General features: G+C 42.7%; 1 protein-coding gene across 2 annotated transcripts in view; it reads right to left on the bottom strand.

Moving 5' to 3' along the window:
• LOC139576842 (uncharacterized) overlaps positions 1-15,511 on the bottom strand; it is a 56,811-nt gene that overhangs the window by 6,916 nt on the left and 34,384 nt on the right. For both annotated transcript variants that reach the window (XM_071403367.1, XM_071403366.1), the window contains exons 7-18: positions 12,453-12,594; positions 7,934-8,079; positions 7,673-7,815; positions 7,427-7,567; positions 7,224-7,340; positions 6,970-7,120; positions 6,740-6,851; positions 6,468-6,643; positions 6,119-6,357; positions 3,131-3,215; positions 2,345-2,515; positions 236-272 (exon numbers count right to left, since the gene is read on the bottom strand). In XM_071403367.1, the coding sequence (XP_071259468.1) occupies positions 236-272; positions 2,345-2,515; positions 3,131-3,215; positions 6,119-6,357; positions 6,468-6,643; positions 6,740-6,851; positions 6,970-7,120; positions 7,224-7,340; positions 7,427-7,567; positions 7,673-7,815; positions 7,934-8,079; positions 12,453-12,594 (1,660 nt within the window). The remainder of the gene's footprint in view (positions 1-235; positions 273-2,344; positions 2,516-3,130; positions 3,216-6,118; positions 6,358-6,467; positions 6,644-6,739; positions 6,852-6,969; positions 7,121-7,223; positions 7,341-7,426; positions 7,568-7,672; positions 7,816-7,933; positions 8,080-12,452; positions 12,595-15,511) is intronic.

Genomic DNA, 15,511 nt, shown 5'->3' with positions numbered 1-15,511 from the left:
TGAACAGAATAAGACAGGATATTGCATTATTATATTATTGTCTCAAGCTTAAAATAACAATATGTAAGGATGCATTCAGTGGCTACAAATTGCTATGCTTATTGTTATGAGTAGCAGATAAACACACATTAATATGCAATGATTCTCAAAAAAGGGCACATAAGAATGGAAAATGGGTTGGTTAAAAAACAGCCAATGCAATGAGGGAAATATGCTGGTATGGATGGACACTTACTCTGGAGAAGGACTCTTCTGGAAGGCAGAGGGGAGATCTGGAGGAGGGAGAAAAGGTAAAACAATGGCCCATACAAAAAAAATAAAAAAAAATGCTGTCAACTGAAATAGATTAACATGCATTACATGAAAAGAAAGCTAATGAAAGTTTCTGAGAGCTGGTCCAGTCATCAAGGCTTTGGAAATCCAGCTTAATAGGCTTTGAAAATACTTTAGTTGCTACATCTGTTTTTGGATATAAATTAATTATATATACTCATTGATTCTTGAAGAATATAACTTATACACAGTACCAGTCAAAAGTTTGGACACACCTACTCATAAAATAGTTATTTTCACTATTTTCGACATTGAAGAAAAGTAGAGAAGACATCAAAACTATGAAATAACACATATGGAATCATGTAGTAATCAAAAAAGTGTTACAAAAATCTAAATATATGTTATATTTGAGATTCTTCAAAGTAGCCACCCTTTGCCTTGATGACAGCTTTGCACACTCTTGGCATTATTTCAACCAGCTTCAAGAGGTAGTCAACTGGAATACATTTCAATTAACAGGTGTGCCTTATTTAAAGTTAATTTGTGGAATTTCTTTCCTTAATGCGTTTGAGCCAATCAGTTGTGATAGCTCTATTTGGTAAAAGGCCAAGTCCATATTATGGCAAGAACAGCTCAAATAAGCAAAGAGAAACGACACTCCATCATTACTTTAAGACATGAAGGTCAGCCAATACGTAAAACTTCAAGAACTTTGAAAGTTTTTTCAAGTGCAGTCGCAAAAACCATCAAGCGCTAAGATGAAACTGGCTCTCATGAGGACCGCCACAGGAAAGGAAGACCCAGAGTTACCTCTGCTGCAGGGGATAAGTTCATTAGAGTTACCAGCCTCAGAAATTGAAGCCAAAATGAATGCTTCACGGAGTTCAAGTAACAGACACATCTCAACATCAACTGTTCAGCGGAGAGTGGGTGAATCAGGCCTTCATGGTTGAATTGCTGAAAAGAAATGACTACTAAAGGACACCAATAAGAAGAAATGACTTGTTTGGTCCAGCAATAAACATTAGACTCGTGGAAATCTGTCCTTTGGTCTGATGAGTCTAAATTTGAGATTTTTGGTAGGTGAACGGATGATCTCTGCATGTGTGGTTCCCACCGTGAAGCATGGAGGAGGTGTGATGGTGTGGGGTGACACTGTCAGTGATTTATTTAGAATTCAAGGCACACTTAACCAGCATGGCTACCACAGCATTCTGCAGCGATACGCCATCCCTTCTGGTTTGCGCTTAGTGGGACTATCATTTGTTTTTCAACAGGACAATGACCCAACACACCTCCAGGCTGTATAAGGGATATTTGACCAAGAAGGAGAGTGATGAAATGCCTCATCAGATCACCTGGCCTCCACAATCACTCGACCTCAACCCAATTGAGATGGTTTTGGATGAGTTGGAGCGCAGAGTGAAGGAAAAGCAGGCAACAAGTGCTCAGCATATGTGGGAACTCCTTCAAGTCTGTTGGAAAAGCATTCCAGGTGAAGCTGGTTGAGAGAATGCCAAGCGTGTGTAAAGCTATCATCAAGACAAATGGTGGCTACTTTGAAGAATTTAAAATCTAAAATATATTTTGATTTGTTTAACACTTTTTTGGTTTCTACATGATTCCATATGTGTTATGTCATAGGTTTGATGTCTTCACTATTATTCTATAATGTAGAAAATAGTAAAAATAAAGAAAACCCCTTGAATATGTAGGTGTGTCCAAACTTTTGACTGGTACTGTACATGTATGCCTCATGAGCTCAGCTCAACTCAATCAGAATCCAAAATAAAAGCTTGTTTTACTCCAATGTTTGTTAACAATATGACAATATGCTTAAAACTATAATTTTGATATCTTTGCCGGTCAGTACATTGCATCAATAGCTATTTCTATGAGTGGTAACATTTCTCCAAGCCCATCTTTCAGCTTTCCATTCCTTTGTTATTGTTTCAACTGCAGATTGCCCATTTAAAGATAACCTCTAATAAAACACTTCAATGGATAGAAAGCTTGAAATTCTTTCTCTTTTAGTATCAGGGAAATGTTAGGATAAAACAGTCTTTACCATCTCTCCTCTTCCTGCGCTGATGGGCTCTTCTGTGACTCATAACACAGGCTGTCACCAAGGAGAGGATGATTGAGAGGAACAGGAAGCACACTCCACCCAACACACCAGCCAATAAGGGCTCAGGGACAAACTCCAGGAAGCCTGGCCAGACAGGGTACATCTCCATGCCTGCAACCACAACAGGCACAGTGTGTTAGTAATGCACTAACAACACCGTAGAGACAGCCATGCTTTTGGCTAACAATCAGCGTAATACATGTATCAACATAATGACAACTGTCAAGAGTCATGACTATCACCAAGCACAATTGATATAACTGTTACATAATGTTTCACCTGTTCCTGTGATTGTCTCCATCCCCTCCAGGTGTCGCTTATTTTCTCAAGTGTATTTATCCCTGTGTTTCCTGTCTTGCTGTCCCAGTTTGTCTTGTATGTTAGTCAAGTCAACCAGTGTGTTTTTCCCGTTCTCCTTGTGCGATTCTCTTTTTGATAGTCTTCCCGGTTTTGACCCCTGCCTGATCATCCTGCCTGCCCTGACATTGATTCTGCCTGCCTTTTGGTACCTTTTGGACTCTGAACTGGTTTTGACCCTTTTGCCTGTCCATGACCATTCTCTTGCCTTACCCTATTGGATTACTAAATATTGCAAGATTCCAACCATCTGCCTCCTGTGTCTGCATCTGGGTCTTGCCTTGTGTCATGATAGTCTTAGCTTTATAACATAACCAGTGTTTCTATCATACAGTTGATCAGAGCTGGCTGTACAGTAAGGATACTAACCTGTGGTGTTCACATTGACAGACTCACTGGGCTCACTCAGTAGCTTGTTACTGTGAGACACCAATCTCAGATCATAAATGCAGTCCTGAGAGGGGACAGGGGAGAGGGAAGAAGGACACGTGTTCAATAAACACAATTCTGGGCAACATACAATGGCTTGCGAAAGTATTCACCCCCTTGGTATTTTTCCTATTTTGTTGCCTTACAACCTGGAATGAAAATTGATCTTTGGGGGGTGTGTATCATTTGATTTACATAACATGCCTACCACTTTGAAGATGATAAATATTTTTTACTGTGAAATAAACAAGAATTAAGACAAAACAAAACTTGGGCATGCATACCTATTCACCCCCCCCCCCCCCAAGTCAATACTGTGTAGAGCCACCTGTTGTAGCAATTACAGCTGCAAGTCTCTTGGGGTATGTCTCTACAAGCTTGGCACATCTAACCACTGGGATTTTTGCCCATTCTTCAAGGCAAAACTGCTCCAGCTCCTTCAAGTTGGATGGGTTCTGCTGGTGTACAGCAATCTTTAAGTCATACCACAGATTCTCAATTGGATTGAGACCTGGGCTTTGACTAGGCAATTCCAAGACATTTAAACGTTTCCCCTTAAACCATTCGAGTGTTGCTTTAGCAGTATGCTTAGGGTCATTATCCTGCAGGAAGGTGAACCTCCGCCCCAGTCTCAAATCTCTGGAAGACTGAAACAGGTTTCCCTCAAGAAATTCCCTGTACTTAGCGCCATCCATCATTCCTTCAATTCTGACCAGTTTCCGAGTCCCTGCCGAAGAAAAACATCCCCATAGCATGATGCTGCCACCACCATGCTTCACTGTGGGGATGGTGTTCTCAGGGTGATGAGAGGTGTTGGGTTTGCGCCAGACAGCATTTTCCTTGATGGCCAAAAATCTAAATTTTAGTCTCATCTGACCAGAGTACCTTCTTCCATATGTTTGGGGAGTCTCCCACACCAAATGTGTTTGCTTATTTTTTTTTCTTTAAGCAATCGCTTTTTTCTGGCCACTCTTCCGTAAAGTCCAGCTCTTTGGAGTGTACAGCTTAACTTCTTTGATATAGGGGGCAGCATTTTCACTTTTGGATGAATTGCGTGCCCATAGTGAACTGCCTCCTACTCTGTCCCAGATGCTAATATATGCATATTATTATTACTATTGGATAGAAAACACTCTGAAGTTTCTAAAACTGTTTAAATGATGTCTGTGAGTATAACAGAACTCATATGGCAGGCAAAAACCTGAGAAAAAATCCAAACAGGAAGTGAGAATTCCGAGAAGGGTCGATGTTAAAGTCATCGCCTATTCAATTCCCTGTAATATATGGATCTGTTTGCACTTCCTACGCCTTCCACTAGATGTCAACAGTCTGTAGAACGCTGAATGAAGCCTCTAGTGTGATGTGGGGCCAGGTGGGAGGTGTTTCAGTCACTGGTCTGGCAGATTGCCAGTTCTTGCTCACGCGCTTTCCTCATGATATCGCCTTGCGTTCCATTACTTATACAGAGATGAAGAAATGCTCCGGTTGGAACGTTATTGGATATATATGATAACAACATCCTGAAGATTGATTCTCTACTAAGTTTGACCAGTTTATTCGACTTGTAATATAACTTTTTGAAGTTTTCGTCCGATGTTTGCCTGCATCTGCGCGAGTGTTTGGACACGCAAAAGTAGCTAAGTAGCAAAAGTAGCTAATTGTACATAAGTAATGGACATTATCGAACAAAACAACGATTTATTGTGGAACTATGATTCTTGGCAGTGCATTCTGATGAACATAATCAAAGGTAAGGGAATATTTATGATGTAATTTCGTATTTCTGTTGACTCCAACATGGCGGAGAAATGTTGTTAAATCTGAGCGCTGTCTCAGATTATTGCATGGTGTGCTTTTTACGTAAAGTTATTTTTAAATCTGACACAGCGGTTGCATTAAGAACAAGTGTATCTCTAATTCTGTGTGAAACATGTATCTTTCATCAAAGTTTATGATGAGTATTTCTGTTATTTGACGTGGCTCTCTGCAATTACTCCGGATATTTTAGAGGCATTTCTGAACATGGCGCCAATGTAAACCGAGATTTGTGGATATAAATATGCACATTATCGAACAAAATATAAATGTATTGTGTAACATGATGTCCTATGAGTGTCATCTGATGAAGATCATCAAAGGTTAGTGATTCATTTTATCTCTATTTCTGCTTTTTGATACTACTATCTTTTGCTGGGAAAATGGCTGTGTTTTTCTGTGGCTATGTACTGAGCTAACATAATTGTTTGGTGTGCTTTCCCCATAAATCCTTTTTGAAATCAGACATGTTGGCTGGATTCACAACATGTGTAGCTTTAATTTGGTGTCTTTTATGTGTGATTTCATGAAAGATTGATTTTTATATTTGAATTTGGCGCGCTACATTTTGGGACGCTACCGTCCCACCTATCCCAGAGAAGTTAAAGTGGTCATATGGACAGATACTCCAATCTCTGCTGTGGAGCTTTGCAGCTCCTTCAGGGTTATCTTTGATCTCTTTGTTGCCTCTCTGATTAATGCCCTCCTTGCCTGGTTCGTGAGTTTTGGTGGGTGGCCCTCTCTTGGCAGGTTTATTGTGGTGCCATATTCTTTCCATTTTTTAATAATGGATTTAATGGTGCTCTGTGGGATGTTCAAAGTTTCTGATATTTTTTTTATAACCTAACCCTGATCTGTACTGTGTATGTCCATTACATCATCCAAATAAAAATCCATTTACATTACAGGTTGTAATGAAACAAAATAGGAAAAACGCCAAGGGGGTGAATACTTTTGCAAGGCACTGTATCTGAAAACACATTAAAGCTTGGAAGTCATCGTCTTCAGATTACAGTTAATGTACTTTAAAGTACTTTTCACTACACCTCATTTATCTAATAGTTAGTGTCTTCATTCATTCTGCCAAGGTCCAAAATTATAATTGCCTCTCACCCTCAGTAATCCTTGTACCAGTAGTTCACTCTGGTTGGCCTTCACAGCGCTGTTGAGAATGACCCATTGGCCTCTGTTCCTCCGAGCGTGGAGGACATACCCAGTGAGGGGTGTGGCCTGAGACTCAGGAGCATACCACTGTAGAACAATCCCAAGCACCGTCTGATTGATTGACAGGAACGAGGGAGGGTCGATAGTTGATAGAGTGGTGATCACTGTCGGTGGATCTGTTGGTAGGGCTGTGGAGGAGAGACAGGATAAGATCAGACTTGTACATACAAAAAAATGTCGATCAGTGTCCAATACAGACAAATTAAAGGGTGCTTTGTCAGTTAAAACTTGTACTGACCCTGCGTCCTGACAGAGGTGATTTCACTGAAGGGCCCAGAGCCCAGTTTGTTCTGAGGCAGGACACTGAACTGGTAGCTGGTGCCAGCCAGCAGCCCTGTCACCAACAGGTGGGACTTGGACGTGGGCACTGGGAGAGATGCCCACTCATGTTTCCCTCTGGAAGCCTGCTTAACCCTGGGGCCAAGAGGGAGGGACTCAGAGATTTAAGAACCATGACAAAGAAGTGAATGGCCAGTGTCATTCTGATAAACATTGAGATTAGTTACTAACCAGATAGTAAACTTCTGGGTGTATCCTCCATCAAATCCAGGTTCCCAGGACACATTGGCCTGGTTCATCCCGGTGCTTACTGACACGAATGAGGCAGCATGAGGGCTGGTGCCTGGGGGGAAGATGAGGAGGGCAATTTGGCATACACCAGTGGAACGGTATACCCTGTTTACCAATGTACTACAGAATGGCATGTCTTGCCATGTTACTCCATGCAGAGGTCAACTCACCCAGAACCAAGATCACAGTGCCAGTGTTGACAGTGGCCACGCGGTTGGTGGCAAGGCACTCCCAGCCCCCCTGGTGGTCTTTCCTGAGAGGCTTCAGGAGGAGGGAGCCGTTGGACAGCACAGTGTATGTGGAGCGAGGAGTGGGAGCAACCTATGAGTTGAGAGAGCAACAACAGAGATGAGCGTAAACAGACAGAGAGAAAGGGCTATGCTCTCTGGGGTTCCATCAGCTGTGTCTATTAGGGACACCTCACCTTGCTCCAGGTGATATTGGGAGAGGGGTCTCCATCTGCCTCACAGGGGATGACTAGCTCCCGGCCCACCTCCTGCAGGTACTCAGCACGAGGGGACACAGAGAATGAGGGCGGATCCTGCAGAGGGAAAGACAGTTTTAAGTCCATCCAGACCCACAGGCAGCAGGGTTTTCTATGACCAGGGGCCTGGAGACCAGCCTTACCTGCAGGATAACCTTAGTGGGTTCAGACTGGCCCATGGTTCCATAGCTGTTATAGGCAGTACAGGTGTACATGCCCACTGCATCGTCATTGGCTGTGGCTATAAACACTGAGCCCTCAGAGTTCACCTTCCAGCCAGGGACCTGAACAGACATAGACAGAAGGAGAAAACAAACATGAAATACAACAGAGATCAATGACATGTATTCTATGTATTAGGATTCATGTTTCCCAGTGTGAATACCTACATTGTCAAGGTTTAAATTGTTCCCATCTTTGGTCCAGTTGACAAAGAGCATGGGGGGCTCAGCCTGGACTGGGCAGAAGATGACTCCCCTCATGCCCGTAGGTAGATACGTTTCCCTGGGCATCCGGCCCACCCGGGCAGGGTCTAAGAGAGACAAAGGAAATATATATACACTAAGTCACTCTCCCAGAGATGAACTATAACACACAGGCCAGGAAATCAAGACATGCATACAGTAGCCTAAGTCAACCACAATTCTTACGTTTGACTTTGAGGTGTGCTGAGACAGAGGGTGGGGTCATCAGCCCATTGGTTGGTGTACAGGTGTAAATCCCAGTGTCCTCTGGGACAAGACTAGGGATGAGGAGTGTGCCGTCCACTAAGATCTTCACACGGGTCTTGAGATAGCTGAGAACAAAACACACACACATCACAACCTGGCCTTGAGTGTCTTCTTAGTTGCAATATGCTCCATTGTCTAAGAATTAACTGTGGTCACAATGCTACTACTGGTATATAATTGACTCACTAACAATCAAATTAACTTGTATTGTAGAGGCAAATGCTTTGTGAGATTACATAGAATCAATGCAATGGGCTTGGAAACATAGATACACATCATAAGACAGTATGCTTCTCACATATCCCAGTCAGTGGAGGCTCCTCAGAGAAGGAAGGGGAGGACCATCCTTTTTAGATAAAGCTATACTAAATATATTCAAATGTCATTAAATACTTTATTAAAATACACTGTTTTGCAATGAAGGTCGACAGTAGCCTTAACAGCACTCTGTAGGGTAGCTGTAATGACGAGGCGGTGAGTCGGAAGCAAGTGCAGGTGAAACATTTTAATAAAACAACAAAACCAAGAACACGACACGAACATAATACAGAATGACACCTCACCAAAGGGATGCATCAGGGAGTTTTTTTGTTTTTGTGTTGGAGGTGATGTCGGGTCCGGGTGTCAGGACCGAGGCATCAGGCTCTCACTCCTCAGCCGGTTCGTCAGATTTCTGCGCCTCAGCGGAGACGACCGGTTCACTCCTGATCCCCGGGATCGTCCCACTCCTGATCCCCGGGATCGTCCCTGTGGTTGGCGTCCTGCGGCTGGAGCCGAACGCGCCGGGGAGGGGGTACTGTCATGTATGCTCTCTCTCCGACGCTCTAGGTCGCCATGCTCCTGCACCTCAGCTGGATCGACAGGTCAGCAGAGGTCAGCAGAGGTCAGCAGAGGTGACAGGTCTGCTCCTGATCCCGGAATCGTCATCTGGGTCGGCGTCCTGCGGCTGGAGCCACGTGTCAGGGAGGGGGTACTGTCACGTGTGCGCCCTCTCTGCCTCTAGGTCACCAGGCTGCTCGTTAAGGCGCACACCTGTCACCATCGCTAAGCGCATTAGCGCAATATGACACTCACCTGGACTCCATCACCTCCTTGATTACCTGCCCTATATATGTCACTCCCCTTTGTTCCTTCACCAGGCATCATTGTTTCTGTTTCAGTTTCATGGCTGTGCATTGTTCGTATTTTGTATTATGTTGTGTTTATTTATTACAACACTCACTCCCTGAACTTGCTTCCCGACTCTCAGCGCACATTGTTACAGTGCCGACCACCATGGTGTAGTCGGAGGACAGCTAGCTTCTGTCCTCCTCTGGGTACATTGACTTCAATACAAAACCTAGGAGGCTCATGGTTCTCACCCCATTCCATAGACTTACACAGTAATTATATCTTGCGGAGGACATCCTCCAACCTATCAGAGCTCTTGCAGCATGAACTGACATATTGTCCAACCAATCAAAGGATCAGAGAATTAATCTAGTACAGAAAGCATTATCTACAGCTAGCTAGCACTGCAGTGCATAAAATGTGGTGATTAGTTGACTCAAAGAGAGAGAAAGACAATAGTTGAACAGTTTTTAACAAATTAATTTGTTCAAATATGAAGAAGCAAGAAAGAGATAGAGAGACAGATTTCATATTTTTTTTACTTTCAGTTTCACTTACTTAGCTAGCAAATGCAGCTACAGTTGAAGTCTGAAGTTTACATACACTTAGGTCATTAAAACTCGTCTTTCAACCACTCCACAAATTTCTTGATAACAAACTATAGTTTTGGCAAGTCGGTTAGGACATCTACTTTGTGCATGACACATGTAATTTTTCCAACAATTGTTTACAGACAGATTATTTCACTTATAATTCACTGTATTACAATTCCAGTGGGTCAGAAGTTTACATACACTAAGTTGACTGTGCCTTTAAACAGCTTGGAAAATTCCAGAAAATAATGTCATGGCTTTAGAAGCTTCTGATAGGCTAATTGACATAATTTGAGTCAATTGGTGGTGTACCTGTGGATGTATTTCAAGGCCTACCTTCAAACTCAGTGCCTCTTTGCTTGACATCATGTGAAAATCAAAAGAAATCAGCCAAGACCTCAGACAAAAAATTGTAGACCTCAACAAGTCTAGTTCATCCTTGGGAGCAATTTCCAAAAGCCTGAAGGTACCATGTTCATCTGTACAAACAATAGTACGCAAGTATAAACACCATGGGACCACAGCCGTCATACCGCTCAGGAAGGAGACGTTTTCTGTCTCCTAGATATGAACGTACTTTGGTGCGAAAAGTGCAAATCAATCCCAGAACAACAGAAAAGGACCTTGTGAAGATGCTGGAGGAACCAGGTACAAAAGTATCTATATCCACAGTAAAACGAGTCCTATATCGACATAACCTGAAAGGCTGCTCAGCAAGGAAGAAGCCACTGCTCCAAAACCGCCATAAAAAAGCCAGACTACGGTTTTGCAACTGCACATGGGGACAAATATTGTACTTTTTGGAGAAATGTCCTCTGCTCTGATGAAACAAAAATAGAACTGCTTGGCCATAATGACCATCGTTATTTTGGGAGGAAAAAGGGGGAGGCTTGCAAGCCGAAGAACACCATCCCAACCGTGAAGCATGGGGGTGGCAGGATCATGTTGTGGGGGTGCTTTGCTGCAGGAGGGACTGGTGCACTTCATAAAATAGATTGCATCATGAGGCAGGAAAATTATGTGGATATATTGAAGCAACATCTCAAGACATCAGTCAGGAAGTTAAAGCTTGGTCGCAAATGGGTCTTCCAAATGGACAATGACCCCAAGCATACTTCCAAAGTTGTGGTAAAATTGCTTAAGGACAACAAAGTCAAGGCATTGGAGTGGCCATCACAAAGCCCTGACCTCAATCCTATAGAACATTTGTGTCCAGAACTGAAAAAGGAGGCCTACAAACCTGACTCAGTTACACCAGCTCTGTCAGGAGGAATCCAAAATTCACCCAACTTATTGTGGGAAGCTTGTGGAAGGCTACCCGAAACGTTTGACCCAAGTTAAACAATTTAAAGGGCAATGCTACCAAATACTAATTGAGTGTATGTAAACTTCTGACCCACTGGGAATGTGATGAAATAAATAAAACCTGAAATAAATCATTCTCTCTACTATTATTCTGACATTTCACATTCTTAAAATAAAGCGGTGATCCTAACTGACCTAAGACTGGGAATTATTACTAGGATCAAATGTCAGTAATTGTGAAAAACTGAGTTTAAATGTATTTTGCTAAGGTGTATGTAAACTTCCGACTTCAACTGTAGCTAGTTTAGCCTACTCAAACACAGAGGGATGCTATTTTAGCTAGCTGGCTATAACTATCCAACACAACACTGGAACTCTTACAAGTCAAGGTAAGCTTTTGGTTTTACTAATTTATTGCCATCGGGGCCTGCCGGTGTAAGTGCTAAATTGCTTACTGACTATACACTGTAACGTTACTGCATGATTGTAGAGGGTTTACTAACGCATTAGTTCTATTAGCTATGTTGATGATGATGTTGCTTTAGCTTATATGGTGACAACAATGTAGGCTGTGTGTAGCTGTTATGATATAGTTTGGCTTGGAAAGTTTTTTTTTGCCTGGTCACATACAGCTGATGTGTTGTGCATTGAAGTCCACAAGCGAATGGAAAAGGTGAGAGGAGGAGAGCGCATAGATGTGAGAAGGAATACAACATGGCTGCTGTGAAAGTGAACTGTGTTTACACGTGATCAGGTGTGTATTCATTCCGCCGATTCTCTTGAATAACGTTTCTTAAACGGAAGCAAACGGAATGAAACGGGGATAAACATACCTGAATTTGTCCAATAGAAACTCTTGTTTGCAATTGTTGGACTAATGATTACACCCTAGATCAGCTCGATGCAGGCAAGAGTGTGCAATGCAGTATTGAATTGACATACTGTCTGTCTGTCACCTAAAATAAATGTCTCGACCAGTGTGCACCTACACTGTAAACTTTCATTCATAGGCTTGGTTGAAGCAACCTCATGATGGATATAGGGAAACATTTTGTATAATGTACTGTAGTAGCCTAAACCTATCGCTGTCACATTGAACTGGGTGAATGGAATATGAATGACAGTTATCCAATATGCTGTAATAAAAATAAGGCCATGCTTATGAAAATAAAAAAGATTGTCCTCCGTCATCTTAAACTGCGCTGACTGCCACTGATCCCAGTAGCTTCTGTAGTTTGTGTTTCTACTGTAGTTTGTGTTGTAGTTTGTGTTTCTACTGTAGTTTGTGTTTCTGTGTGTGTTTGTGTTGTAGTTTGTGTTTCTACTGTAGTTTGTGTTTCTGTGTGTGTTTGTGTTGACGTTTGTGTTTCTACTGTAGTTTGTGTTTCTAATGTAGTTTGTGTGTTTACAATGTGTCAAAGTCAACTCACTCTATATGGTAGACATTCTGTCCCTGTTTCCACCACTCATAGGTGAGGTTGGAGGGATAGGCCTCAGCTTGGCACTGCAGAACTGCATCCTGGGATATGTTGAGGGTGGTGTCCTCTGGGGCGATGATGATGAGTGGAGGACCTATTTTGAAGTTGGGAGATTTTAAGTTACTGCATACATGTGCTTTTATCTGGTTGTAAAACAAGTGAGTCATACTGATAAACCTTAATGATACAGGTATGAGGACACAAATAACAGCTGAGGTTTTGATGTGATAAGAACAGTGCATTTATAGACCATACACCACTAGATGGAAGTGTCACAGTAGCTCTGGGCCTGTATCCACAAAGCATCTCAGAGTAAAAGTGCTGATCTAGGATCAGTTTAGCCTTTTAGATTATAATGAATACGATTATATTGACAGATCCTAGATCAGCACTCCTACTCTGAGACGCTTTGGGGATACGGGCCCTGATAGTAAAATGGCGCCGGAGGGGAAGGCTGCCATCTTATCGGCTCTTAACCAACCATGCTATTTTGTTTGTTTATTCGCGTTGTTCGTAACTTGTTTTGTACATAATGTTGCTGCTACAGTCTCTTATGACCGAAAAGAGCTTCTGGACATCAGAACGGCGATTGCTCACCTCAAACTGGACAAAGAGTTGTTCTTCAATGAGTCGGACGGGAGGGATTTAATACAGACACCCGACCAGGCCCAGATCCCCGTTATTTGCTGGAGAAGAAAACGCAGATTTCGCGGAAAGAGATCAGGGTGCCTTGTGAGGATCAGGCGACGAGAGGCTAATCTTCCCATGCCTTCCGTCCTGCTAGCTAACGTTCAATCGCTGGAAAATAAATGGGACGAACTGAAAGCACGTTTATTCTACCAACGGGACATTAAAAACTGTAATATCTTATGTTTCGCCGAGTCGTGGCTGAACGACGACATTAAGAACATACAGCTGGCGGGTTATATACTTTATCGGCAGGACAAAAAAGCAGCCTCTGGTAAGACATGGGATGGGAGCCTATGCATTTATGTAAACAACAGCTGGTGTATGATATCTAAGGAAGTCTCGAGGTTTTGCTCGCCTGAGGTAGAGTATCTCATGATAAGCTTTAGACCACACTATCTACCAAGAAAGTTTTCATCTGTATTTTTCGTAGCTGTCTACATACCACCTCAATGAGCTGTATAGCGCCATAAGCAAACAGGAAAAAGCTCATCCAGAGGCTGCACTCCTAGTGGCCGGGGACTTTAATGCAGGGAAACTTAAATCAGTTTTAGCTAATTTCTATCAGCATGTTAATTGTGCAACCAGAGGGAAAAATATTAGACCACCTTCACTCCACACACAGAGACACGTACAAAGCTTTCCCTCGCCCTCCATTTGGCAAATCTGACCATAATTCTATCCTCCTGATTCCTGCTTACAAGCAAAAATTAAAGCAGGAAATACCAGTGACTTGGTCTATAAAACAAGTGGTCAGATGAAGCAGATGCTAAGCTACAGGACTGTTTTGCTAGCAAAAACTGGATTATGTTTAGGGATTCTTCCAATGGCATTGAGGAGTACACCACATCAGTCACTGGCTTTATCAATAAGTGCATCAAGGACGTCGTCCCCACAGTAGTGACTGTACGTACATACCCCAACCAGAAGCCATGAATTACAGGCAACATTCGCAATGAGCTAAAAAGTAGAGCAGCCGCTTTCAAGGAGTAGGACTCTTACCCGGAAGCTTATAAGAAATCCTGCTATGCCCTCCGACGAACCATCAAAAAGGCAAAGCGTCAATACAGGACTAAGATTGAATTGTACTACACCGGCTCCGACACTCGTCGGATGTGGCAGGGCCTGCAAACTATTACAGACTACAAAGGGAAGCACGGCCGAGAGCCACCCAGTATCACGAGCCTACCAGACGAGCTAAATAACTTCTATGCTCGCTTCGAGGCAAGTAACACTGAAACACGCATGAGAGCATCAGCTGTTCCGCACGACTGTGTTATCACACTCTCCGAAGCCGATGTGAGTAAGACCTTTAAACAGTTGAACATTCACGAGGCAACAGGACCAGACGGATTACCAGGATGCGCACTCCGAGCATGTGCTGACCAACTGGAGAGTGTTTTCTTTAACATAACACCCTGTCTGAGTCTGTAATACCAACATGTTTCAATCAGACCACTGTAGTCCCTGTGCCCAAGAGCACTAAGGTAACCTGCCTAAATGACTACTGACCCATAGCACTCACGTCTGTAGCCATGAAATGCTTTGAAAGGCTGGTCATGGCTCACATCAACACCATCATCCCAGAAACCCTGGACCCACTCCAATTTGCATACCGCACCAACAGATCCACAGATGATGCAATCTCTACAGTGGTCTCAAGCCATAAGACTCCTGAACAGCTAATCAAATGGCTACCCAGACTATTTTCCCAGAAAACATATGTGCTTTAAGTTGGCTTTCTGTTAAACTAAAGGCAGAGGCTGCGGATCCGTAGGTAACTACCATATCCCAGCCCCCTGGAACCCTTTTCCCCAGGGACGCATTCAGCAGGACGCAATGTTTTGGAACGTTCAGAGAGAAATATGTGTTGTAGAACAAACATGCCTCTCTGACATATTGAACAAGGAATCACGTAGGCTCTATTCATGGCATTCCTATCTGCAATGTTCAACAACATTTGGCTACTGAACGTGGCCCGGAGCTGAAGATCGGAATCACGTTCTGTGCACGTGTTTCTTTACCTCTAATTTACGCACACATTTTTGTGGTCAAGTTTTACAGGTGAAAAATTGTAAGCTGACATATGGAATTGTTTTAAGAAGGTCCTACCATGGATAATTTAGCTATTTGATTTAGAATTTTAGGACACCTTTAGGTATCAAACTAAATATGTATAAATTATTTGATAAAATATTGAATTTGGCCTTTTTGGCCTTTACCACTATAGCCCAGAGAAACACATTGAATAACACATTCCTAAATAGCAAAATATATATATATAAATCATAATGAATACGAATTGAGGCTGTTCTGAGGGCAAA

This window comes from Salvelinus alpinus, chromosome 5 (assembly GCF_045679555.1).
Source record: "Salvelinus alpinus chromosome 5, SLU_Salpinus.1, whole genome shotgun sequence".
NCBI lineage: Eukaryota > Metazoa > Chordata > Actinopteri > Salmoniformes > Salmonidae > Salvelinus > Salvelinus alpinus.
Note: the sequence above shows the minus strand (reverse complement) of the source record. Positions and strands in the feature narration are given on the sequence as shown.